This window comes from Eumetopias jubatus, unplaced genomic scaffold, assembly GCF_037043125.1.
Source record: "Eumetopias jubatus isolate StellerSeaLion01/CBP00866 unplaced genomic scaffold, mEumJub1_p1.0 scaffold_1, whole genome shotgun sequence".
Lineage (NCBI taxonomy): Eukaryota > Metazoa > Chordata > Mammalia > Carnivora > Otariidae > Eumetopias > Eumetopias jubatus.
In genome coordinates this window covers 57,969,787-57,997,621 of record NW_028274807.1, presented here as the reverse complement: position 1 = coordinate 57,997,621, position 27,835 = coordinate 57,969,787, and the positions used below count along the sequence as shown (strand labels likewise).

Genomic DNA, 27,835 nt, shown 5'->3' with positions numbered 1-27,835 from the left:
TGTTGAGTCACGTGAGGCCCAGGTGGCGGCGGAGCTACGGCAAGAGAGAGAAGGGGAAGCCGGAAGGGGCGCGAGTGAAGCAACGGGGAGAAGACAGCTCCCGAGAAGGCGAGGGGTGCGCGTGCGCCCGCCTCTCCTAACTCTCCCCTCGTCCCCACCGCCCTCTCTCGCGGCCAGGTGACACCTTGGCCCGGTCCGCCGCGAACTGCCTGGGTGGCGAGCAGCGCGCGCCCTGCCCTCGCGGTTGGCGCCGGCCGCCCCTCCCCCTCGTCCGGTCCGTCCCGTCGCGTCCCGTCGCGTCCCGTCCCGTCCCCTCGGGTGCCGCCGGCCGGGTGCTGATGCGCGTTGGCGGCAGCGGGGATTTTTTCTGACTCCCGTCCTTTCCCCGGCTGTCCTTCCCGCCCCGTGGCGGGGCCGGCCGCTTCTCCGGCCCCAGGATGCAGAATGTGATTAACACGGTGAAGGGAAAAGCGCTGGAAGTGGCTGAGTACCTGACCCCGGTCCTCAAGGTAAGCCAGGCCGGGCTTGCCAGGGTCTGGTCAGGTACACGCTCAACTCCGCGGGGATTGAGGACCCGGCGCCGGGAGGAACACTGTGTTCTCCGGCGGGGAAAAGTGTAGGAAGGTGGTAAGGGTGGGACACGGGAAAGGGTGCAGCCCCACCGGAGGTCTTACCGAGCTGTTCTCTAGGGCTTTCGGGCTCTGAATTCAGGTAAACTTGGAGCGACGTTGTGTGCGCATTGCTGTCGCCACCCGTCAGAACCCGGCTCGTCTGGGTACGTCAAGTTGGAAGGTGGTCGGCAGCTAAGTAGATTTGAGAACGTTAAACCTTAACATTGGAAGTCTTTTAAACTTTTTAGTTTTGCTTATCTTTTTAAAAACGAAATCAGTGGTAGTAAAATGACATGTCACTATTTTCTTCCAAATTTCATAGAAAGTCTTTTATAATTAGTTTGATATAGTAAGTTGTGACTGAGCTCCGCTCTTGTTAAATTTCAGAGGAACATGGTGAATTGCAGCATTATCTGTCAATATCGTTGAACCCAACTAACAGACAAAACTTCCCTTTCCGAGTTTTTAAAATAACCGAAAACGATTTGGAAATCCTGTACTTCATTGATAATAGCAAGCAGCTTGATCCTCCTGTATTTACTTTTTTTTTTTGCTTTGTCAATAATACAGCGTTTTTAAAGTAAAAGTTGTAACAGATTAGCTATTTTAACAGTGACTTTAATTTTCAGAGATAAATTTCTAGAAGTACATACAAGTTTTTATAAGTCTAATAAGTTTTTTATCATTGTAACTTTTTCCTTTCTGATAAGTGAGCAATGAGAATAAATGAATAGGGAGTTCTTGTTTAAGTGCTTTTATTTATTTTGCTTTCAATGAAAATTTTACAAATCTTATTGTGAGGATGAAATATCCTTGGATATGGTTGGTCTTTATAAGAAGTTATTCTAGTATGCTAAGAAGAATAGTGGATAGTTTTACTTTGCTCCCTTTCCATGACAAAGGGAAATGTTAGTCATGTACTTCTTTTAATATTTATTTCTAAGACTGATTTTAAAATGATACCTTGTTGGGCCAAGTTTAAAACAAAAAAAGAAAAGTTTATAAATGAAAATTCCAACTCTTGTTATGCTTATATATTTTTTACTGTGAAATTCTTTGTAATTAATATTAGTCAACTTTGAAAATAATTTTGATGTTTGAATCAAATGATTCTTTTGCATGTCGTTTCTCAGAAACATGTCTGTCTAGATATGCAGCATTTAAATAATACACAATTGTTAAACTCTTTATAAAGTTTCAGAGAGAAAGAGTAAAAAAAAAGTTCCGGGGGCGCCTGGGTGGGTCAGATGGTTGAGCGTCTGCCTTCGGCTCGGGTCGTGATCCCAGGATCCTGGGATTGAGTCCTGCATCGGGCTCCCTGCTCCGCTGGGGAGCCTGCTTCTCTCTCTGCCTCTGTCCCTCTCTCTCTCTCTCTCCCTCTCTCTCTCTCTCTCTGACTCTCATGAATAAATAAATAAAACATTTAAAAATATATTTTTAAAAAAAAGTTCCCAAATTAAATATTAAACTAATGTTTCAGGGGCGCCTGGGTGGTTCAGTTGGTTAAGCATCTGCCTTCGGCTCAGGATCGAGTCCCGCATCGGACTCCCTGCTAGGCGGGGAGCCTGCTTCTCTCTCTGCCTCTGCCCCTCTCTCTCTCTCTCTCCCTCTCTCTCTCTCTCTCTGACTCTCATGAATAAATAAATAAAACATTTAAAAAATATTTTTAAAAAAAGTTCCCAAATTAAATATTAAACTAATGTTTCAGGGACGCCTGGGTGGCTCAGTTGGTTAAGCATCTGCCTTCCTGTCAGGTCATGATCCCAGGATCCTGGGATCAGGCCTGGAGTCTGGCTATCTGCTCAGTGGGCAGTCGTCTTCCCACTCTCCCTCTGCCTGCTGCTCCCCCTGCCTGTGCTCTCTCTCTCTCTCTGTCAAATAAATAAAGTCTTTAAAAACAAACTTCTGTTTTATTGGCCAGTTGTATTTTATCGAACTTATAACAGAATTATGTTTTGAGAAATCATTTTGTTTATTCTCCAAACTGAAAAGTGTTAGCTTGTCAGTATATATTTGTCAGTATGTATTTTCAGTAATAAGGAAAGCAGAATTATTGACCCTCTCCTTGCCCATCCCTGTTTACAGAGAGGATCCTTGTAGTTTCCTACTAGACGTAAGAAGGAAAAACTAAATCCTTCAGAAAGAAAACAATGACTTATCCTAGCAAGTAGAAATTAAGAAAGTCATGGTACAGTAAAAGCCAAATTCCTTACAATGATCTTCAAGCCTCTACTTGATTTGTAGAGGCCCTTATCTCAATGTAGCTTTGTTCCTTGCTCACTTTTACTTGAGCTAGTCTGACCTCTTTGTTACTCCGTGAAGTACTCTCTTGCTCAGGTTTTTGTACTCGGTGCACCACTTGCCTAAAATGCTCTTTTACAGCCTTGTGCCTTGTTCATTTTTTTAAGGTCTCTGCTCAGTAGTCACCTATTGGTGAAACCTTTGTTTTCTTAACCATCCTATTTATTTGTTTGTTTTAGATTTTTTTTAATTTTAGAGAGAGAGGTGGGGAGGAGGGAGAGAGAAACTCAAGCAGATTCCACACCCAGCCTGGAGCCAGATGCAGGTGTCCAGGTTGATTTCATGCAGGTTGATTTCATGATCCTGAGATCAGACCTGAGCCGAAACCAAGAGTTGGACACTTAACTGACTGTGCCACCCAGGCACCCCTATTTTTTTTTTAAGATTATTTATTTTAGAGAGTGCGTGTGTGAGCAAGAGGAGGGAGGGGCAGATGGAAAGGAGAAGAGAGAGAATCCTCAAGCAGACTCCCCCCACCCCCACCGCAAGCATGGAGCCTGCCATGCCCTGGACTCCACCCCAGGACCCTGAGATCATGACCTGAGCAGAAAGCAAGAGCTGGCCACCTAACCAGTTGAGCCACCCAGGTGCTCCGCCATCCTATTTTAAGTAGCCATCACTCCCTCCACCCCTGACCAGTTTCCTAGCTGCCTCATTTTTTTCCTTGTGGTTTTCATTACCATTTGGCTTTTTCACTCCACTAGAGTTTAAACTCCTTATGAGGACAAGGCTGAGTTTGGTCTATTTTATCTACTCCTATATCCCCTACTTCAAATAGTGCCTGGCACATAGTGGTTATTCAGTAAATACTTGTTGAATGAATGATGTTCATCAGTGAATCCTTTCATTTTTGTAGACCGTACTACAAAATCTTAACATTTAACTTAAAATTTTGAAACATTTGGTAAATAGCGTCTTTGCTTTATTTTTTTTTTTTTTAAGATTTTATTTATTTGGCAGAGAGAGAGAGAGATGATCGTGAAAGCAGGAACACAAGCAGGGGAAGTGGGAGAAGGAGAAGCAGGCTTCCGGGCTCGATCCCAGGACCCTGGGATCATGACCGGAGCTGAAGGCAGACGCTTAACGACTGAACCACCCAGGCGCCCCAATAGCGTCTTTGCTTTAGAGGAGAGAATATTGTATCAATATCTTGGAGATAATAATGGGAAAGGATTAAATGATTTATGACTTCTAGATTTTCTAGTGTTACTCAATTGAAATGAGATGTTGGAGATGTTGGCTGAATAGTAAAGTTTCCCTAAGCATTTTTAAGACATTTTTACTGTTCTGTAAAATAAAGATATTTGGTCATTTCAAAAAGTCATTGTAAGGCTTAATGTTTTTCCAAAGAGCTTTGCTCTATTACAGCACTGATCAAATTGTAATCATTTTCATGTCAGTTTCCTTCATTAGACTTGTATATTTCTTGGAGTCAGGTACCAGTAATAGATTCTTTTTTGTATGTGCTCTGTTGTCTGGAAGGGTGCCAGACAAATACTTGCCCACAAACATTTTTAATTTGAAAGTGGAAAATAATATGTTATTTTTGCTTTCTTTAGGAATCAAAGTTTAAGGAAACAGGTGTTATCACCCCAGAAGAGGTGAGTGTTAAAGACATTCTGAAGCTATTATATTTTATATTTATCTGGATGGTTTTTTGGCTTTATAAGGTAACACCTTAAACTTTAATCTTTATTCTTTTGACTATATTAGCAATTTTATAGGGATTTCTACTTCCCATAAGAGAGGATGTAACTTCTCTCTGTTTGCCACTTCTCATATTTCTCTATAGTTCCTCTTTATTTAGAAATTGAGGTGGGAGAGGGAATGGAAAAGATTCTGATGGTTGTTTACCCTTCACTCATATTTGTGTTATATTGAGGCTATACAGTGGGCTCTGTGGTGTTTGCTGTTGTCTTGCCTCCGTCTACATCAAACATGAGTTTTCGTGGCTTTTCATTTGGAAATTTTGGCTCTCTGCTTGGATATTAAATTTTCTTTCAGTATTTAGCTTAAATATTTTATTGCTACATAATGCTGATTTTTTTCTCACAATTCTTTCATTTTTTCTGTTAACTAAGTAATGTTGAATCTTCTTAATACTGAAACTGATGTCTGTTTTATAGACGAGTTGTATTTTATTGAACTTTTAAGATAGAATTATGTTTTGAGGAATCATTTTACTTGTTCACCAAATCTATATAATAAAAGTGTTCTCTTTCCTTTAGGTAGTTTGTTTTGTTATCCTTAGAGAAATAAATACTGTTCTAAACATCCTTTTACATCCCAGTTTCATGAATAGTTATGGTTGCATCAGACATATTTTTTAGTCTTAATAAATAGCAAAGAATTTAAGTTTCACCTTTAATTTTCATTAAAAATACCACTCATTGGCAATAGAATTTTACTTGTTGTATTGAAAGAAACATTTTGAATTGGGGCATATTTTATGATCTGGCTATTGCCAGATCTAAGACCTCAAGCTTAAGAATTAACTGATCTTTTAGTTTTCAGTTGTGATGGAATCTTTTGAGTCCCAAATCTTTGTGAGTTCTGAGGATGGTGCACTGAATTGATCTTTTATCTAAAATTATCTTTATTTTTAATGAAGACACATGGTGGTATAGAAAGAACATAGGGGATTTGCCTTCTAGACCCATTTCTTTTAATTTCTCCTTTTCTGACTTGGGCAAATCTAAGCCTTGACAGGCCTCATGTTTCCTTGTTTGTAAAATGAGGGATTTTAGTAGACATTCTCTAAAAGACCTAGTCCACCTTAGGCATCATGAGTTTAATACCTTGAATGCCACATAAAACTAAGTTTTGATATTGATTTTGATAATTGTTAACTTTCTTGCCAAACAGAGGTGTAATTTAGACTTGGCTCTTAAAACTATCTGAAATCAGGAGCAGGGATGAAAGTATGCTGTTCTTCTTGCACTCTTTGGCTTTATCTGTGGGAAGATGCCTAATTGGTAGATAGATGGTTGGAGTTAGAGATGCAAGTCTGTGGTTGTTGGATAGACTGAAGCTGTTTTAAAACAGCTGCTAACCATAGAATGAATAACACTTAACTGTATCATTAAATGTTTTATGAATTTCCTCCTTTAAAAAAAAATGCAAGGCAAAACTAGCTTAGCTGCGTACCAACCACATAATGCTGGATTGAGATAGAGCACAGTTAGAGGACTGAGTTAGATTAGAATGAGTCTAGAGGAGGAAAACAAGACATAATTTGCTTTGGATAAAAGATCTACTGAGGTGCTCTATTTATTTGTTTTCTCTTACTGTTTCTGGGCTTCTGGCTGTTATCCTCCAGCTCTCTCTGTGTTTTCATTGAGAGCTGTTGGAAGTATTGTGTTTAAAAAGAGGGGTAGGCATTATCTAATACAGAATTGCCTGACTAAAATTACTTTAATATACATATGTATGACTTAAGTAGAGTATTAGTAGTAGAATAGCTTGAAGGATAAAGTTGCTGACCAAAATGTTAATAACTGGTTCTATCTTGGAGTTATTCAGTATTGTATAATATTTAATCACCGAGAGAAAGCTACTGCAAGGGATACTGAGAATTGAAAAATTTGAGTCTGCCTTACATTTTGTTTCATTTGAACATATGAAGCCTGCAATAATGACCCCTGTTAAAGAGGGCAGATATACACATGTACTAATTATCTGTGCAATTCTATGTTCTTTTATAGTTTTTCTTACCTTCTAGTGTTTTGTTATTTAAAAAAAAATTTTATTTTTTAAGTAATCTCTTCACCCATCGTGGGGCTGAAACTCACAACCCAAGATAGAAGTTGATGCTCAACTGACTAAATTGCCAGGTGCCCCTATTATTTTTTTAATAGATGCTACTGGAGGTGCCAGAGAATAAAATATTAGAGTCTTGTGACAAGGCAATATCATCAAAGAATTTTTAAATTTTTAACTCTTTGTTTTGCTTGCATTTTGTTGAATTAATACTTTTTTGGTGGTGATAAATTAGTTCCTGGTAACCACAGAGTTAAAGGTAGTATTTGGTTACAGTGACCTAAAATGCTTAAAACTTTGGGAGGGAGTATTGGTTTTATTTGGGTTTTTGTTTTTACCTAACTAGTTGAAATAATAATAAGATTCTTTGAAATACAAGAACAGAAACATTTGAAAAGTTGCTGTTGGGAATATGCTGCTAAATCTTGTTAATGTATCTTCTTGAAAGAAATTACTCTTAGAAAACTTATTTTATAAAATTTTTACTCTCTTAAATGAAAATAGAGTATTATATATAGACATTCTTTTCTGAGACAAACATTAGGAGACTAAAGATACTGTATTTTTTTGCTGTGTAATTAACCATGAACAATACATGAATTTAAGTTAGAGCTATTATGAAATAGAAGTAATTAGAAAAGTATATGTGTGCATTGCCTGAGTTCGGACACTGCAGTTATGCTTAAGAGACTTTCTTTCATTTTCTGCTCTCAAGAATAAGCAGGATTTCTGTCTTACAGTAAGGTCAGTTCATGCTCATGTATAATGGAAATTCTCAAAAGGTTAAACTCTTTCTTCCTGAGTCTGTTTTTGATTTCTGAAGAAAAACAAAAACTATTGCTATGTTCAGCCTGCCCAGAAAGTCTAAGGTGTTAGAGGATTCAATTTCTTAACTGTGTTGGTATTTTCTGAGTCAATCCAAGAGCTTCTAACTTTTCCCCATTGTTTGGCATTACATTTTTCACTCTTGTTAACGTGAAAAAGAGAGAAATGTGCACTGTGATGTCATAAACTCCTTACATCATAGGTCTGTATCTATTCAGTAATTTTTCTCAAAGATCTTAATTGAGTTTTAAGCCCCTAGCAGGAATCTGTCTTCATCTTATTTATCCATAAGATGGTTTTGACATTTTAAATCCTGCAGTGTTACCTTTATTCATTTCATAATACTATATCCTTTTGGCATTATTTAATCCAATGATAAAAATTGAATTTAAAGTAAATAAATAACACTCAGTGTTTTTTCTTGCAAAATTTAAATTTTATGGATGTAAAAAATTTTGCAGTTTAATAATAATCAAAAATCATCAGACTAGTAGAGCAAATTTGGTGCTGTTTGCATTTGTATGATTATTGTGTGATTATTACACAGAATGATCATTTTGGTATTTTATCATCTTACATTCAGTGATGTTCAATTTTTCTTTTTCCTTTTTCTTTTGTATTCCTTTTAAATTCTAAATAGTTTGTGGCAGCTGGAGATCACTTAGTCCACCACTGTCCAACATGGCAATGGTAAGTAATCTTGAGTGAGGAACAGAAATTAGTAAAAGGTATGACTTTATAATTGTGGCAGTTTGCAAAATGGATGAGGGCATGAACTTTAGAATGACCAATTTAACTCTGTTCTAGTAGATTTTTCTGTTAAGCAGTGTGCCAGTGATACTTAAGGTAAAATAAAGGCTGACAAATTGGCTGTTATACCTATTTTGTTTTGCTCTGTTAGAATAAAAGAGACATTTTTAAGATAAATGTCTTTACTTTTATTAGTATTCCCTTTCTCTGTAGTATCTAGGTCTGATTTTGTGGTGGGCCTTTAAAAAAATAATCAAGAGTTTAATAAATTTGACCAGCACATTTTTTTCAAACTAAAATGTTTACTGAATGTTTTTATAACATTAATAAATGCAGATATTTTGCAAAGTCTTAGGTTTTTTAGTCATAAGACCTTCTATAAGGTTCAAAAGTATGCTCCCACTTTAGGAATTAGTTGAAGGGGAAGGTTCATGATACTCATTAAAGGCCGTAACTGGAAATCTGCTGGTAATAGACTTTTTACATTTTCGTTTTTTTCATTAACTTTTTTTATTGTAAAAGTTAATTTAAAAAAAGTAATTTAAGCAACTTAGCAGATCTCATAACATATTTTAAAGATTCTGAATGATAAGAGAATGTTTTAAAACAAATGCTGTTTCATTATGTTTAAGTACTTAGGGTAAAACCACCTGACTGTGGCTGAAAAAGTGATCCCAGTACTGGCAGAGCTATTTTAATTAGGCTAGAATTGTTTTGGAATTATCATCTTGTTTGGATATAAATGGTTCAACTTGTTATATCCTTTTTTCTTTTTATTTTAATTCCCTTAGTGACACTCTTTCAGTTGTGGTTGAAAGGTACAGTTTTAATTTGGGAGCAGGGTTTCTAAAATTAATAAAGTTAGAACTGATAATGTTTTCCTTCATATAAATAGTTAAAACTATTTTAAGCCGAAGTTGGAACTCTCTTTTATATGTGGCCTATTCTCTTCTCAATTTTTATATTTGACTCATAACCAAAATAGTTTTACAGCTTTTCATCAGTTGCTCTTTATCTTTTAGAACACTATTTCTTAATGTACCAAGAAAGGCCAAAATGTCAGGTTCATTTATTTTTATGCCCTTGTCTTCCTTATGTGTATTTCTGTTTCATATTTAAAATTGAGTTAATATCATAGCAGCTCTCTGATGATTTAGTAAGGGTGATTGATTTTTTTAAATTATAAATTGTCTTAAAATTATATTTAGCTTTGTTCTAGTCTATAATTTTTATGTATTTGAAGTCAAATAGGTGTATAAAATTTAAAATAACATCCATTTTATAAAAGGAACTAATTTAGGATTTTCTTCAATATAATAGATACACATTTCTTCAGGTTTCTTTGTGATAGTCCTTATTTGTTTAATTAATTCAGACATATGATTTATAATATTGTTACAGGGATATGTGTATATGGACAGGATCTTTTTTTATCAGGTAGTTTATAGTTTCACTTTATAAATTGTGATAGTTGAAATAATTTAGAACTCAGTTATACACTACTCCAGTGTCCACACTTCTGGCTGAACTACTGGGGCCAAAGGAACAATTCATTTTATTTATTTATTTATTTAAGATTTTATTTATTTGACAGAGAGAGCACAAGTAGGCAGAGTGGCAGGCAGAGGGAGAGGGAGAAGCAGGCTCTCTGCTGAGCAGAGAGCCCAGTGCGGGGCTCCATCCCGGGATCCTGGGATCATGACCCGAGCTGAAGGCAGACGCTTAACTGACAGCCACCCAGGCGCCCCAGGAACAATTCATTTTAAACCAGTGCTAGAAACAGGTTATTTCCATGTTATAGTTTCGTGTCTACAAGTGCCATCATGACAGTATTGTATATTCTTCACTCAGAACTTCAGGCATTGCCGTGTCATTATTGAATTTGACACTTGAGAATGGTTTTAAGAAGCCTAGAACGCTACTAAGATAGTAGGTCATTTTCTGGCTTTATCTTGTGCTCATATCTATGGTTTAAACTTTAGACTGAAGCTTTGATAAAAGGCAGTAGACTCCAAATTTTTGTTCAGATGTTTGTGACAGATAACACATGCCACTCCAGCTCTGGCCAGTTCCATTAGGTGACCCACAGAAGATCTTTGAACAAATTCTTAGTAAGATGGTCTAGAGTAGTTATGAAAAATCAGAAATGGTATAGCTGGTCTGACCCACAGAGAGAGTAGTGTTTAAGAGCAGGAGCCCTGGATTCACTTGCTCTTCTATGTTCTGGTTTCCTGACCTTGAGCAATCTGACTTCTTTAAGCTAAAATGGGGATATTAATATTACTCACCTCTTAGTGTTCTGAGGAGTAAATAAAAATAATGCGTGTTAGAGTTCTAAGTCTTAGTAAACACTCAAAGGGGTTTTTTTTCTGTTTTCAGTCATTATTTTTAATATCATCCATCTTGTAATTCAAAGCATCTTTTCTCTCCATTCCAATTTTAGGGATCTTGCCAACCACCTACTTTGTTATGTAATGTCCTACAGATATTTTTCTGCCTCTTCTTGATCTGAAGATGAGCAGTACTTGAGAATTAAAAGTCTTGAGATTATACTCCCTAGGGAACAACATTTTCTTTTTGTTTAGAGGCAAACATAATAGTTTCTTAATAGTTCTATATTTTGTCTTTTTTGTCTAATATTTAATTTAAATTAGGTCTCTCTGCATATCTTAGTACATTTCACTTATAATGCTATGCTCTTCCATTCCCTAACATACATCACTTAATGGCATCCTTCCAAAACTAGTCCTAAAACAATTTTCTCAGGAGTGTGGATTGTGTAGTTTTGATATTTACATGTGGTATCTTCTGTTCTGTCTTTGCCTTTTAAAATAGTTCTTGTATTTTGGTGCTTTTTGCTCTTTAAAGGGCTACAGGGGAAGAATTGAAAGTGAAGGCATACCTACCAACAGGCAAACAATTTTTGGTCACCAAAAATGGTAAGAATTACGTTGCATATATTAGTAAATTTTGCACAAAGAACTCTATTAAAAAAAAAAAAACCGTAGCATTTTTTTAAAAGGTTTTGACAATTTATTTATTTGAGAGAGAGAGAGAGCAAAAGAAGCAGGGGGGAATCTCCAGCAGACTCCTGCTGAGTGGGGAGCCTGATGTGGGGCTCCATCTCAGGACCCTGAGGTCATGACCTGAGCTGAAACCAAGAGTTGGATGCTTAACCGACTGAGCCACCCAGGTGCCCAAAACCTTAGCATTTACTGATCTTAAGTTATGCTTGAAGCCATACAGAAATGTGGAAATTTGATGAAACTCTGGGTTTTCTATTGCTAGATTATTTTTTCCATATTTCATTTTTACCTACTTCCTTTTTGTTACTACTTTTTGCCAAAAAGGTCTAGTTTTAAGATGTGGAGGGAAAGGGCCCAAGCAAATTTGGAATTTGGAATTTTAATTGCCTTTTTTAAAGTTGGCTTCATAATTATAAACTTTTTGGTTGATTTTGATCTTCTTTAGACTTAAACATTTGTCTTGAAAAATGAAATTGATACTACCTTTGACATTTAAAAGTTCCAAGCTAAAGATTGTGTCTTTGAAAGATTGCCTTTAGGAACAAAAATTTTTTTGAAACTGCTAGTTTCTCATTTATGAAGTTAATTTTGAAAACAGCATCAGAAGATTGTTATAGTCCCTATCTAATCACATAAAGTGCATTGATTTTTGTCCTAATTTATCTATTACAGAAAGGGAAAATATGTATAACAAATCAGTGTTTTTCTTTCCTATAGCATATGTTTTATTAGAATTGATCATATCCCTTTTTTTTTGTCAAGAGGTTAATAGCCATTTCATCATGTTTTTATATTATAATTGTTAAGTTTTAGGCTTATATGAATAATACCTGTTAATTGACACATATACTATATGAAGAACTTGGCTCTGATATTGTGTAAGATGGTAAAATGTATCAGTTAGTGAATTTTACACTGGCTTATCCGTTATGAATAGCTGGAACTTAAGAATTATGAAATACATATTAAAAGTTTCTATAGCATTGCAAACTGGAGGTCACCTCTACCACCCCTGAGAATGACAGGTGGTGCCTTCCTGTTTTGAGAGTAAAGCTATTAAAATAAGGTATTACAATTCATTAGCCTGAAGTTGAATAATGGTCTGGCTCTAGCCTGCTGTTCTTCACAGACCATCAGGGTGGGAGGATGGGTTAGCCTGGTGATGGGTATTAAAGAGGGCACACTCTGCATGGAGCACTGGGTGTTATACGCAAACAATGAATCACGGAACACTACATCAAAAACTAATGATGTAATGTATGGTGACTAACATACCTAACTGTAACTGTTATGTAACATAAAAAATTTTAAAAAAAAAGGAATACATAGAAAATTTCCAGTAGAGCCTTTCTATTTGTGTTCTAACAAAGCTATTAGGGAAAGATAAATGTAGTCATTAATGTGTCTATGGGCTGCTTACAACTCTTTAATCACTTTTATTAGAAGTGAAATATAATATTTCCTTAAAATGGACTAAACTGTCTCTTTTTTCTAATAGATTTATAGGAAACAGATTATGTGCTAGTAACTGTATTTGCCATTTTTTTTTATAGTGCCATGCTACAAGCGGTGCAAACAGATGGAATATTCAGATGAATTGGAAGCTATCATTGAAGAAGATGATGGTGATGGGGGCTGGGTAGATACTTATCATAACACAGGTAAGAGGAAAATAGAATACAATATATTTAAATTGTTTTAAACGTTTTTGCAATCTTTTATTACAGTGTTTTAAAAACAACAAAAACAGGATACATAAGGTACAGTTGTCCCAATAGACTTTTATCTGAAAAGAAGCAGGAAGACAAATTGGAGAAAAAAAATGCCCTTGGAGTATACCACATTTCTATAGTACTGCTACTTCAGTTGCAAATTGAAAATACCCATATCATTTTATTTATTTCTAAAGAAAGAAAGAACTGCATAGGCATACTACTTTGCTTTAGAATTCCTTATTTACTTGTCATTCCATTGCTGGATGATAAGCTTAGGAACAAGAACTATATATATGTTTATTTTACTCAGAGAGCTGGCATTTAGAAGTATTTAATATTTATTTGTTGAGTGACTGTAAGAGGATTGTAAGGACCACACTCCTTAGGTAGAGAGTCACTGTTGAATCCTCAGTATCTGACATAGTATCTGGTACAGAAGTTGTTCAGTAAATTTGTGTTAAAAGAATTGACTAAATTCAAGCCTTTGTAAGTGTATGTTTGCAGAAGTTGTTTGTAAGCCTGAAGATTTTTTATTTCAAGTCCTAAAAACCTATTTTGCCACTATATTTATATAACTATGTAAATGCAGATTAGCATATGCTGCTATGGCTATATTAACTTAGCCATGCTAACAGCTATAGCAGCATATGCTAATCTGCATTTACATAGTTATGTAAATATAGTTACATACAGTACTATAAATTAACGATAGTACTTAACTATTAGTTAATTATAATTATGTAGTTATATAAATGCCATTTATGACTTAGTTTTAATAAAGAAAATGTGTTCTAAGTTTAAAAAAGTTTTCTCCCACGAAGTCCTAGAAAGTAGCAGGTGTATCAGAAGTAGTACTAGAACAAGGTTTCTCAACCTTAGCCCTACTAACATTTTGGGCTGTGTGATTCTTTGCTGTAGCATTTTCTGTACATTGCAGAATGTTCAGCAGCATCTCTGGTCTCTGCCCACTAGATGCCAGTAGAATTCACCCAGTTGTGATAACTCAAAATGCCTCCAGACAAGGCCAGACATTCCATGAAGGGCCAAATTGCTGCCATTGGCTGAGACCCACTGCAGTAGTCAGAGAGCTAAGTAATCTGCACAGGAAAAAATACCTTGTTAGGTCAGTTTTCCCTCTACTTTTAAAAAGGGACATTGTCGTGTGTTTATGATGATACAGGCATAGATTCAGGACTTGGGCTTCTTGATTTGAAACTTGTTTGTTTCTTGATGAGTTGAGTGTTAATGTCAAGGCCTTGAGAAAATAGTGGATTGAACAACTTTTTAAAAACGATTTCAAAAATCATCCTATTTCCCCCACTGAGAGTGCTGGTAGATGGACTTCTTTATTTTTTGATCTTTCCAAAATTGTTCAGCTACTCTGCTTTAGTTTTCCTGTGGTGGAAGATGTGGGCAGCACATCTGTAGGAAATTGTTGACTAACTAGAGCCATTAGTTATAGCACTGTGTTTCTGATGTCAAGTAAATGACTTATTTTGATGTCTGGTTGTATTCAATTCCATAATCACTAACTCAAAATCTAGGTGCATATTTACAGACGCATTCATTACGGAGATAAGTAGGTGTCAGTATGATTGGATTGATGAAAATCTATTATAGAAATTCAACAACTGAAAAAATTTTTGCCCTGCTGGAGAGAGATCCTTAGAATTTTAGTTTAAACTATATTGTGATTTGATTAAAACACTGCTTCCAGTTTACTTAGAAGGTCTTGTGCCTGGTTCCTTATTCACCTCAGTTCTCTTTGCTTCATCTTTACTTCTCATAGGTTTCTTTTATTTCTCTTAGCCCTTGTATTGGTCATGGTTCTCCAGAGACACAGAAAAATTGTTGTATATATGGATATAGGTATATAGATATAGATAGATTTATTTTGAGAATTGGCTTACATGATTGCAGGAGCTAGCAAGACCGCAGTTTATAGGACGAACTGGCCAGCAGGCTGAAGACCCAGATAAGGGTTGATTGTTTCAACTCAAGTCTGAAGACAGTCTGAAAGCAGAATTCTTTCTTTTTTCTGAGCACCTCAGTTTTTCCTTATAAGGCCTTCACTGATTGGATGAGGCCCACCCACATTATAGAGAGTAATCTACTTTATTCATTTGGATTTAAATGTTACAATCTAAAAAATACCCTCACAGCTACATCTAGACTGGTATTTAACTGAGCATCTGGATACGATAACCTAGCCAATGTTACCCTCATTAGAGTCATTTGAGCTTTTCTTTACTTTGCCAGTATGTCCTACTTTTAGAAGAGTCTAGTTTAGTGGGATGCTACTACATTATTATATTGGGATGGATTGAAGAGGTTTATTTTGTTTGTATCTAAGTACTGGATTCATTGATTTGTAATACCAGTTCAGTTTGCCAAGATTTGGATTTTATTGTTATGAAATAATCATATCTTTTATGTAGTAATTTGTAGAAAAACTATGAAGTAAAAGCTTTATGTTAGAGCTGTGGATTGTGACATTTTCTATTAGTGAAAGTAAGTTATTAAGTTTGGAGATGTTGAACAGATATATAAAGGTTTTAGAAGATTAACAAAGGGACAAAGCTTATTTTGTATGTAGGGTGTTTTTTTTTTCCCTCTTTAGTGTATTTCATCCTGTTGAACTATTGAATTAAAAACACTGACATGTATTTTGAATTAGAAATATTAGCTGACTTGTGGTGCCCCTTCTTCATAGTGCCACCTTCACTGAGACAACTAGGTTCAAAGTAGTTGCTTAATGAGGTGTAGTGGACAGAACATTGAACTACAAGTTAGCACATGTGGATTTGAATCCCAACTTCTTCACTGACTGTGAGACTGAAGTTACTTCATCTTTGGAGAATTCATTTCTTCATAGGGAGAAATGATTTATTAATTACCTCAAAGGACAGTGTTTGTAAGGCTGAAGCTATGGAAACAGTAAAATAGAAAGCCCCATATAAATGTGGTGTGGTATGGTATTACTACTTCTGGATGTCCTAGATTTCTGAAACAAATAACATTAATATCTTCTTGAGAAAATTTCAATGTGGTTTTGAATAAAAATAAATATAAGTCCTATAGTCTCCTAATGTGTTCACTCTGAGTATGAATATGTTGGATAGAGACTCACACTGGGAAGGTAAATGAGGAATAGTAAATGATCAATAGAGTAGAATAATTCATGGTAAAATATCACATTGGTATTTTTTTTTCAATTTGAAAAGTGCTTTTGGTGTTACTCCTTTTAGAGTTCATTTGTAAAATGCTACTAACATTGTCTCTTCCTTTCAGAGAAGTTGTGAGAATTTAGGTAACTTTAAGTGTTTATATGTTGCATGAATCTGGTAAATAGAAGATGTTTACAATTTGTTATTTTTTTTTAATTTTAAACAGGTATTGCAGGAATAACTGAAGCAGTTAAGGAGATTACATTGGAAAGCAAGGTACTGCTTAATTAGTTACATTTCTAAATTTCAATGACATAGTTATTTGCATATATATATATATATATTCTTCTTCAACGTGATTATTTTCAAGCTTTTTAAAATTCCAGTTGTTTTTTTTTCTTCTCTCACTTTCCTGTATCCAAACTACTGCTGCCCAATGCTTATTTTCCTTAGTCTGATATATGGTTAAAAAAATTTTTTTTGAGATCGTAACTACTAATTTTCACAATTGGGAAGGCTACTAGGCTAGTTTAAAAGAAATAGCTTTTTATTCTTAAATGTAAGTACCAGATGTTCTGTAAATGGAGGTTTTTGAGGTTTATGTACTTGCTGATTAGATGCTAATGATATATTGTTTAAATTTTATAGTTTCTTAATTTACTGCTATTTTGGGTGGAAGTTTTTGTTTTTGAAAATTTAAAGGTAAACTTTAGTTTAACATCATCCAAAATATGTATTTTGACTGAGTGGAAGCTAAATCAGTTAGGTTTTATTGAATGATTTATTGTGGGGAGGGAAGTAAAAATCTGTAACTGGGTGGAATTTTTCTGATTGAAAATTTTCAGTTAATTCAAACTGTATTATATTAGCTTTTCATTTCTAGAGAGAAAATGATTGCAGTTGTTTTCATATATTTATATTTGTTTGAAAAGAATACAAAATGCCTTTACCCTTATCTTTTCTTAATTATTTTTTAACAGGTCTCTTAGAGGTTAGGATATTTGGACAGAGTAATTGAGTTTCTTTTGTCCTTATAAAACATTTACTATAAGCGTTACTAGTTTAGATACTCTCTTTTGTGTGTTTTTGTCATTTGGATCTTTTGGGATTTATAACTGGGTCTTAACAGGAAGTGTGAAACTAAAACACGTTTTTTGGTTTTTTTTTCAAGTACAATTTTATGCTTGCTGGGGATTAAAAGTTCACTTCATTGGTCTAAAAATTCATTCTTTTGAAATTCTACTTTTTGGAGAATTTGAACGACTAAAGAGAAATCACCAAAATGGCTTTTGCTACTTTAGGAAATCTTGTTTACTCCAGCCATTAATTGTATATGCATCACACTTTGGGAATGATAAATGGCAGAGTAGTGTGGATAGCATTTTTTGATAGGTTTATGATAATTAAAGAATTTTTTTAAAATGCAATAATGGTTAATATGGTACTTGGTATCCCACTTAACATCCTTATGTCAGACTAAAAGATTGACTACTTAGAATAATGTACAACTTGAATGTCTTTCCTGTCATTTCCTATTTAACATAGAATTTACATTATTTTTTATAATTTCTTACAATACTTGTTGTCCAGACCCAAGTATTAATCTTTCTTGTTGATTTCTACTGTATTCTACTGTTTCAGGTATGATCACCATAACATCAACATGATTAAAATTTCCCTTCATGATCAGTTTGTTAGATATTCGCTCATCTAATAATTATCCAGATACTGTCTTCTAGTTTCACATTTTGGGTGTGGTAATGATAAGTAATTTAAGTAAAAATTAAAAGTAATTTAAGTTTCTAGTGGTAAATAGAAGTCTTCTCTTAAGTAAAACTGTAAATTGGGTGAACTAGATGTCCAGTTTTTTATACTTTACTACAATGACTTCAGATTTTTAGAATATTGATTTTGTAAAATGATAATTATATATTAGCCTTGTCTTTCGTTAGTATTATTCTTTTATTCTAGTGCAAATATAGCTTAAAAATTTAACTGAAATCTTACATGTTATAATAACTAGTCTGATAATATTACTTAATTCATTCTAAAATATTGTTAACAAATTAGAATATAATGTTTGATTTATAATAATAAGTTGAACTTACAAATGTATTGTGATTTACATATATACATTTTTTCTCCTTTAAATTATATGATAAATTTTAACTCTGAACCAATTTTCTAATACTAATGAATTTGTTAAATAATACTATTTTTTGGAAGTGCAAAAATCATTAAATTTAGCATAGATGATTCTTGGTGCTTCTATGATACTTTTTATATTTTTCAGTCACAGCACTTAGCACATCACTTTTAATATTTGGTTTATGGATTTGTCATCTCCACTGGAGTAGGAGTTTCTTGAGGATAAGAACTGTCTTTACCACTCTTACTTTCACAGTGGTTTGCACTGTGCTGACACATGAGTGTTCAGTGTTTGAACTAATGGACATATTTAAGTGACTTTAACTATAATTAATTTCAAAGGACAGTATAAAACTTCAAGATTGCTCAGCAATATGTGAGGAGGAGGAGGAAGAAGACGAAGGAGAAGCTGCAGATATGGAAGGTATTTATGTTCTAGATTTTCTTTAATCACACTAGAATGTTGATTTTGGAATATTTGTAATTTTGACGTGGATAAGAATTGTACTCCATTTTTAGATTTTAACATTTAATAGCCTAAAGAGGATTTTATTTAGTTTAAATTTAGTGTAGAACGTACCTTGGTCTTGGACTGTTGGACTTTACTTAAGACGTAGTCTATATAGCATTATTTCTAGTGGGATACATCTTAGTCATAAATCTTTAATGCAGTTAAAAGTTCGAAGATATAGATTCTTAAGCTAATTTTTTTTTTTTTTTAAGATTTTATTTATTTGACACAGAGACACAGCAAGAGGGGGACACAAGCAGGGGGAGTGGGAGAAGGAGAAGCAGGCTTCCCACCGAGCAGGGAGCCCAATGCGGGGCTTGATGCAGAACTCGATCCCAGGACCCTGGGATCATGACCTGAGCCAAAGGCAGACTCCTAAGGACTGAGGCACCCAGGCACCCTATCTTAAGCTAATTCTTAAAAACTATTTCAGAGCAGAACAGAGTTTGCTCATGTATTATGTATTTTCTTTCTTTGTTTTGACCAAATACATAGAATTTATGGTGAGATAGAAATGTTTAATAGTATGCAATACTGGAAGATGGTGCCAAGTGGAGCTGAAGCACCATAATAGCAAGTGGTGTTTGCTGATGAGGTGATGCATAGCCAAATTGCCAGAGTAGCCATGACTCAAAGTACCTTTTCTTTTCTTTGTTTGTTTGCTTGAGAGAGAGAATACAAGTGAGGGGGAGGGGCAGAGGGAAAGGGAGAAGCAGGCTCCCCGCTGAGCAGGACTCAAGGCTCAGATCCTAGGACCTGGGGATCATGACCAGAGCCAAAGGCAGACACTTAACCAGCTGAGCCACCCAGGCGCCCCTTAAAGTACTTTTCAGTTTTGTTTCCTAAGTTACTTTTAAGCCCTCATGAAACCTAGCTGTATCTGTTCCTGAATTCTAGTAAGAGTTTTGTCCTTATTTTTATGGTGAACTCCCATCCTTTGAAGAAATCAAAATGAATTACTTGTAACCAAAATTGCTCACAGCAACCTCACATACCATCTCTGTGATCAACTTTTATCTAAACCTCCAGTACAGATCTCCTGAACTTCAAATGTACTTGTTTATTTTCACTTGCACGTGAATGTCTTATAATTGTCAGCACCACCACCTTGCACAAATACTTTCTGCATTCCATTTATCTGAACTGTGTACAGTTACCCAAGCTGGGGTGGAGGGTAGGAAGAATACTATGAGTAAAGCACTGTTTTTAGAGTACAAGCTGTGGGACTGCCTTAAATATCTGACAGCCTTTTATTGTGTCTGTTACATTCCCTTGGAAAGAGCTGAAGAAAAAATTGCTTTATATGGAATTTTGCTTAAAAAAATAGTGTTGATGGTATAGCAGGTAATATAACAACAATTAATATAACAGGCAATTTTCATTCCTTATTCAACAAACATTGGGCACTATAGTATCTACATATCAGGTACTGTTCTTGGTGCTAGAAATAAAGCAGTAGACATGATTTTATGGAGATTATATTCTAGTTATGGGAGACATAAAAAAATGATAAGCAATCTATATGCTATATTAGATGGTTGTAAGTGTTAGGGAGAAAAATAAAGGAGGGGGATGAGACAGAGAGTCTTGGGGAAGGATGAGTGTTATTTTAAATAGGTTGGTCAAGAAAAACCTAATTGAGAACATGAGTTTTAAGTAAAGCCTGGCAGGAAGTGAGTGAGCAAGCTATTTGGCTATCTAAGGAAGAGTGCAAAGGACCTGAGGTAGGACCTTGTGTAGCTTATGTAAAATACTGTGAGCAGGGGCGCCTGGCTGGCTCAATCAGTAGAGAATGTGACTCTTGATCTCAGGTCATGAGTTCAGGCCCCACATTGGGTGTAGAACTTAAAAAAATAAATACCCGTTCAGAGAGGAGCAAGCGCAGAGGCAGAGGAGTAAGGCGTGGAGTCAGTGAGATAACCTTGGGACCAGATCATGTAGGGCCCTGGCTCGAACTCAGTGAGATGAGAAGCCATTAGAGGGTTTTTCTAAGTAGAAAAGAACTTAGAATGAGATTTAACATTTTAACAGAATCACTGTGAGTGCTGTATTGAGAACAGATTGAAGAGGTTTAGGGACAATAGTTAGGCTATTTTGATAATCTAGGCAAGAAATGATAACACCTTGGGCTCAAGTGGTAACATTGAAAGTGATGAAAAACAAAATTCTGGACATATTTTGAGGGTAGGATCAAAAGGATTTGCTGCTGAGGGGGAGTAGCATGAGAAAGACAGAATAGTCAAGTGTGACTCCAAGGAATTTTGACAGTGTCTGGAAAGGTGTCTTAACTGATACAAGGAAAATTACAAGACCAAATTGCTTTGGAGGGGGAGTTTGGGAGTTCAGTTTTGGATGTGTGCTGTTTGCAATGTACGTTAAGTCATTCCAGTAGAGCCATAAGTAAACAAATATCCAGGTTTGTAGCCAGGGATAAATTTGGGAATTATTAGCATTTAAAGCCATTAAGACTAGATGAAATCATCAAAGGAGTAAGTGTGGATAGAGAAAAGACAAGGTCCAACAACTGAGCCCTTGGTTACTGCAGTGTTTAAAAAAGTTGAGAGGAAGAAGAATCAAGCATAGAAGATAGTAAAGGAGAAGCTAGTGAGGTGAGAGACAAAGCCAGGAAAATACAGTATTTTAACAGCCAAGGAAAGTGTTCAAACAAGGTGGGACTAAATCATCCAGATGGCCCTGTGAGAGATCAGTTAAGATGAAAACTGTGAATTTACCCCTGAATTCAGCAACATAGATGCCTATGATGATTTTAATGAGCACATTTTATGCAGTTATATAAATAGCCATGTGTATGCGATAGAGTCACCGAGTATTCTACAGTATCATTATGCTGTTCAGTATTGCTAATAATAGGCTGTAGCTTGGACCAGGTGTTGGTTGCCAAGCTAACTTTCTCTGGCTCTGTCAGTTAAAGAATCTACTGCTTTGGAAGTGTAAAATTAGGTCCCTTATACCTATTCAGTATCTTCAGTTAAAAACAAAAGCAAAAGCCCAGGTTTTGAATGATAATTCTGAAGTGATACATAATTTGGTTTGGGAAATTTTCTTGAACTTGATTAATCTTTTGTTGCTTTTTATAACAGAATATGAAGAAAGTGGATTGTTGGAAACAGATGAGGTTTGTAAATTGAGTTTTTAGTTAACTTTTAGTGAGTAAACTTGGGGATTAGTATTCCTAATAGTATCTTGATCTTTCCAGTAAACCTTTATTTATATGTTTGCATTGGTTATAGCATATAATACTTTAGCTTTGGCTTTTAAGTTCTGTTTGTTTTTGAAAAAAATATAGAGTGGGGAAAAATATTTTCTAAATTGTCAGATTCATACTGATTTTTATTTATTTATTTATTTATTTATTTATTTATTTATTTTAAAGATTTTATTTATTTATTTGACAGAGACACAGCGAGAGAGGGAACACAAGCAGGGGGAGTGGGAGAGGGAGAAGGAGGCTTCCCATTGAGCAGGGAGCCCGATGTGGGGCTGGATCCCAGGACCCTGGGATCATGACCTGAGTCAAAGGCAGACACTTAACCACTGAGCCACCCAGGCGCCCCTGTCAAATTCATACTGATTTTAATGGGTGTAAATTTCTCCCCATATTGCCAGGCTACCCTAGACACAAGGAAAATAGTAGAAGCTTGTAAAGCTAAAACTGATGCTGGAGGTGAAGATGCTATTTTGCAAACAAGAACTTACGACCTTTATATCACTTATGATAAATATTATCAGACACCACGACTATGGTTGTTCGGCTATGATGAGGTAAAAACAAAATATATTTTAATGTACATGTTTTAAATTGTTGGATTTAATTCCTTTGTCATTTGGTCTGTGGGTATATATTGTGGCCTTCTAAATTTGAGAAATCATTTGTTTTACAATTTCATGATTAATACTGAACTTGATTCTTATTTTGAAGAAACTGAATTATTCAGTGTGACAGTAACACTACAAAGAATCAAACAGAAATAATCTGTTACATATTTATTGCTTGGTCCCAGAGGGTTATTCCTTTGAAATATAAGGTAAATTAAACTTTGTTGTATTAAATTTGTTGGGTATTAAATTTGTTGAATATACAAGGCATTTACAAAATGATCATATTGGCATGTGTATTTTTTTCTTTAAGACAGAAAACCCTTTTTTTAATTCATTTACTTAAAGGATAACTGAAATAAATTTAACTTGTTTTAACCTGTCATTCTTATGATTATGAATGGAAAGCAAAAAAAGTGAAACAAAATAGACCCAAAATATGAGTTTTAAAGTTACAAAATGCTTTGACAGCCATAAACTTGCTTTTTTGTGGGATCTTTATTGCATTAGATGGTGGCTGAAGTCATATAGCATTAATGTACAGACTCCTCCTCTCTCCTCCCTTTATTGGCATAAATAGATTGTAAACTCTCCCCCAAACAGTCTGGTAATTCTAAATAGTCTGGAATTCTATATTACAAGTGATGTGGGAGGTGGGGATAAATATATTTTAAACATGGAAGTTTAGGTCTAAAAGTTTTTAAACAGTGATTTCAAAACATTTTTTTATTGTTTCAGCAAAGACAGCCTTTAACAGTTGAACACATGTATGAAGACATCAGTCAAGATCATGTGAAGAAAACAGTGACCATTGAAAATCACCCTCATCTCCCACCACCTCCTATGTGTTCAGTTCACCCATGCAGGTAGGTGGGTGGTGGGTGGGTGTGGGTGTGTGTGTGTTGTGTGTACTTCATGGATTTATTACTTGGGAATCTGGAAACAAAGTGCCCTAACAGAATAAAATATAATAAGCAAGTACAGTTCTATTTTGTCTTTCTTAGAAATGTGCTTAAATGTATAAGAAAAAGGAAAAGGTCACCAATTTATTTTTTTTAATTCATTAATATATTTTGCTCTCTTTGTGTGCTTAATTATAGTATAGATCTTTGTGATTTTACTATTTTTAGCTCCAAGAATAACTTAGAAGATGCTTTTTAGATTTTAAAAAGTACCCATCATTTAGACATGGTTTGCTCTGTTGTGATGTAGCCTTCTATGAGTGTGGAGTATGAAGTTATCCTTGTGTTTTTCTCTGTGACCTATTTTTCTCTTTTTATTGGTTAGTGAAGAGAGATGTGTGCAGAGTTCTCCTTTACTCTTCAGTTGAGAGATGTTCAGCCCTACTAAATCAAGTGCATTTTATAATTTGGGATTTTCTTTGTATTACTGTGTTTCTTCAGGGCCAAATAAGTGGAGCTGAGTCTGTATGCATGATTTGTTCAGTTATTTCTAATGGGTAGCTTTCACAAAACATTGAGAAATTCTGGTAACAATATTTTTGAGATGAAAGCTTTAGTATTCCATTGGCTAATTAGATGCAACATTCTAGTTTTTGAAAATTCTTTAATATTTTCTTCTAATTTTTTACAGCCTCTTGATTCTCAACCTTATTGTATAGAAAGCCTAGTTCATTTTTCTAGTTTTTTTATGTCAAGAGTTGTTAATATTGCTAACTGAAAAGTAATTCAGAAGTCATTAGTTTCAGTTTTGTATTATCTAAAAGGTTTTCATTTTATTTTGTCAGCTCCTGTGGTGGTTTGAGGTTTCAGGACAGTGCTTATCAAACTGAGGCATGTCTCTCTCTTGCTTGTAAATTTTAGTCTAGAAAAGAAATAAGTAGTTTAGCTGGTAATTAATGTTAAACATTTTAATAAATGACTGTTATGCAATGTAATGTAAATAGGGCAAAAAAGTTGGGGGTCTATAAGATGAGATTTCAAGTACATTTTAGGCCTTGCCATGGGCCATCTCAGGTTATGTTTTTGGATTCTCAGAGCTAATACTTTTACTCACATCTTCTAAATTGACAGCCTCTGTCATGAAGTTTATATTTATAAAAATTGAAGGAGCATTATTTAAGCCAGTGTATCTAAAAGATCATTCTTTTGTGCACTGCCTTTTTTCTCAGTTCATATACTTAGGCAATTACTTTGATATCAGAGGAAAGACACTGGTTGTCTATGAAGAGATTTGTGGATTGGACAAAAACTTCAGATAAACATATTTCTTTATATAAAGCCAAAAAATTATTTCTAAATAGAATCAGATAGATGGTGCCTGGGTGGCTCAGTTGGTTAAGCATCTGTCTTCGGCTCAGGTCATGATCTCGGAGTCCTGGGATCAAACCCTGTGTCAGTCTCCCTGCTCAGTAAGGAGTCTGCTTCTCCCCTTCCCTCACCACCCCCACATTCTCTCATGCGCTCTCCTCAAATTAAAAAAAAAAAAAAAAATCAGATAAATTTTTCAGTATGCATTAGGACAAATTAAAAATATGTAACTTGGTGACTAACCAATTTAGCTTTTTTAAAACCCAATTTAGGCTTATTCTCTGCTAAATATTTGAATAGTCAAAATCACAGCATTATAAATATGTCTGTTTTTTTGATTAGCTGTTCCATGTAGCTTTTTTGAATTTTCCTGGTCTGATTCTTGTTTGTTTCTTAGAGCAGAGAGCCCTTGCTCTGCAATTAGACCCTGGCGTGATTTCCCTTTCTCTAGCTTTCTGCTGCCCTACCCCCCCCCAACTCTTTTCCACCCCTGTTATAGGAAAACTAGTGCTATTGTGTTTTGACTACCATAGCTCTTAAAATTTAGCCTGTGTTCCAATAAAACTGTATATGACTCTCAACAATCTGACTTGTTGGGGAGTAGGGAGAATATTTTATAATTATTATGTTAAAATTAAATCACTGACACTAATAAGGTAGATTTCTTCACAAAAACTTGCTTTTCCAATTTTGATCCAATTGATCTATGCTAATAAGATTTATTTGTTCTTTTGCTTTTAGGCATGCTGAGGTGATGAAGAAAATCATTGAGACTGTTGCAGAAGGAGGGGGAGAACTTGGTGTTCATATGTATCCTTACCTATATATGTCATTAGTGGCATATTGGCTCCTAGGATTTTTTTTTTCCTCTTTGGGAAATGTTGGTACAACGTTAGTGCCACAGAACCTATAACTTGTTTTAGCTGCTCATATGGGAAGTCTAAGTAGGAGTCTTTATTTGGAAAATGTTACATTGTGATAGTTCTGCTTTGTTCAGTTGGTTAGCACATGTCCCTGTGTACACCAGTCAGCTCTGCCTTGTTCCAGAGCCTTAGATCAATATGTACTTTTCTAGGCAGCAGCTTGCCAGTTGCTTTTGTTTGTCCAAGAGGCAATGGCTAAGAGCATGTGAATATAAAACTATTGCTCTTGATGGAAAAGAAACTCAGTGGGCATAATTTATTGATGAAAGAAGAGTAACCTACTAATTTACAAGATAACACATGAGTATCTTTTCCCTAAGTATATTTCCAATTTAACTGTTACAAAAAATGTGCTTCCCATCGGGTAAAGTTAGGTTGTGTCATTCTAAGGTCTCTGAAGCAAAGAATTCAGCTTAACAAATAGGTTAATTAAAAAGTAAAGCACACAAAGTATATTTCAGATATTCTTAAAGTATAGTATTTTTATTTTTCTCCAGATAAAAGCACCCTTCCTATATCTTATATGGTTTTCCTACTTAGTTCTCTATGGTTGACAAGAGGAATAAACTAAATAAACTGCTGGACCCTGAAATACATGTACCCATAGCATGGATTCATCAATAGCAGCCAAAATCAATGATTTAAATGCCAAATAGTTTGAATTAATCTGGTGCTAGATTGATGTTACACTTGGTAGTTCACACCACTCAGTGTTAGATGTAGACTGAGGGGTCACCGCTGTCTTGGAATTACAGATAACTTAAGAATTGCTAATAAAGTGTGTTCCTCAGAGGAACACTGGTCCTATTTGGCATTAAAAGAAACCAAGAACTTTTAGGGGGAGACGAACCATGAGAGACGATGGACTCTGAAAAACAAACTGAGTGTTCTAGAGGGGAGGGGGGTGGGAGAATGGGTTAGCCTGGTGATGGGTATTAAAGAGGGCACGTTCTGCATGGAGCACTGGGTGTTATACACAAACAATGAATCATGGAACACTACATCAAAAACTAATGATGTAATGTATGGTGATAAACATAACAATAAAAAATTAAAAAAAAAAAGAAACCAAGAACTTTTAGTCCAAACCAGATTTACTCCTGAAACCCCATGATGCATAACTTGAGTGTTCATCTCTCTTATAGGTGAGGTAGCAACTTGGATGACTCTGTGTTTAATAATTGACTCATCAATTCCCCCAATAAAAATTAAGCTTTTAATATATCCAAGAACAGTGGAACATAGGGAAAAAAATCAGGATTTTATTAAAGACAGTCTGTTGTAGCAGATTCTATGGCAAGTACATACACTAACTTAAAATCAGTCTTTACAGAAGGTTTCCACTTTATTTTTTTCTCTTTTGCTTCAGTGCTTTTATATTCTTTACCCTGCCTTATTTTCTAACATACCCTAGCAAACTAACAGGCAGTAAAGGAACCATTTCCCACTCATTTAAATATGAACAACCTTGTCCTTATTTTTATATCAAAATAATTGGGCTCCTGTGAATTCATACTTATTAGGAAGTTTGACATTCAAATATTAAATGGGAATGGGTCAAGCAGTCTTAAAGTTCTAGAGAACCTCATGTTGAATAGAAACAAACTTGCATGAGTGAATTTTTTTAATATACTTGATTTAAGATTTTGTCTTACATATTTTTTCCTGAGAAATCTTTGCTTAATAAGGATAATTACAATGTTAGCTTAAATCATAGTACCATTTACCAATCTGTTTTCCTTAGCTAAAGACCTTTAGGTATCTTCTAATTTTCTTGAAGTTTGTACAAGCTGTCATTCCAACAATAGAATATGACTACACAAGACACTTCACAATGTAATGGAGAGAGCATAGAATCTATCCTAATTATTGTTTCTGATTTTTAAACAACCCATAGATGTGACCATTGACCATATTCACCAATATGTACAATTTCTCTAATAAAGAGACTTATATGTTTATGCATTAAATAAAAAAAGTTCCACTACCAGA

General features: G+C 35.1%; 1 protein-coding gene across 1 annotated transcript; it reads left to right on the top strand.

The window, feature by feature from the left end:
• Positions 1–11: 11 nt before the first annotated feature.
• Positions 12–27,835, top strand: ATG3 (autophagy related 3). Its single transcript, XM_028110504.2, has 12 exons — positions 12–509; positions 4,472–4,513; positions 8,137–8,186; positions 11,115–11,185; positions 12,826–12,933; positions 16,381–16,430; positions 18,645–18,726; positions 21,915–21,949; positions 22,441–22,596; positions 23,389–23,516; positions 25,662–25,730; positions 27,602–27,835. Exons 1-12 carry the CDS (start codon positions 438–440, stop codon positions 27,681–27,683), a joined length of 945 nt encoding a protein of 314 aa, XP_027966305.1. The 5' UTR covers positions 12–437; the 3' UTR covers positions 27,684–27,835.

Excerpts from the sequence above, each read along its gene's own strand:
- ATG3 (XM_028110504.2), top strand. The coding sequence starts at position 438 with ATGCAGAATGTGATTAACACGGTGAAGGGAAAAGCGCTGGAAGTGGCT. Across the intron at positions 11,186-12,825 it reads ATTTTTGGTCACCAAAAATG|TGCCATGCTACAAGCGGTGC; the intron begins GTAAGAATTACG and ends TTTTTTTTATAG. Across the intron at positions 25,731-27,601 it reads GGAGAACTTGGTGTTCATAT|GTATCTTCTAATTTTCTTGA; the intron begins GTATCCTTACCT and ends AAAGACCTTTAG.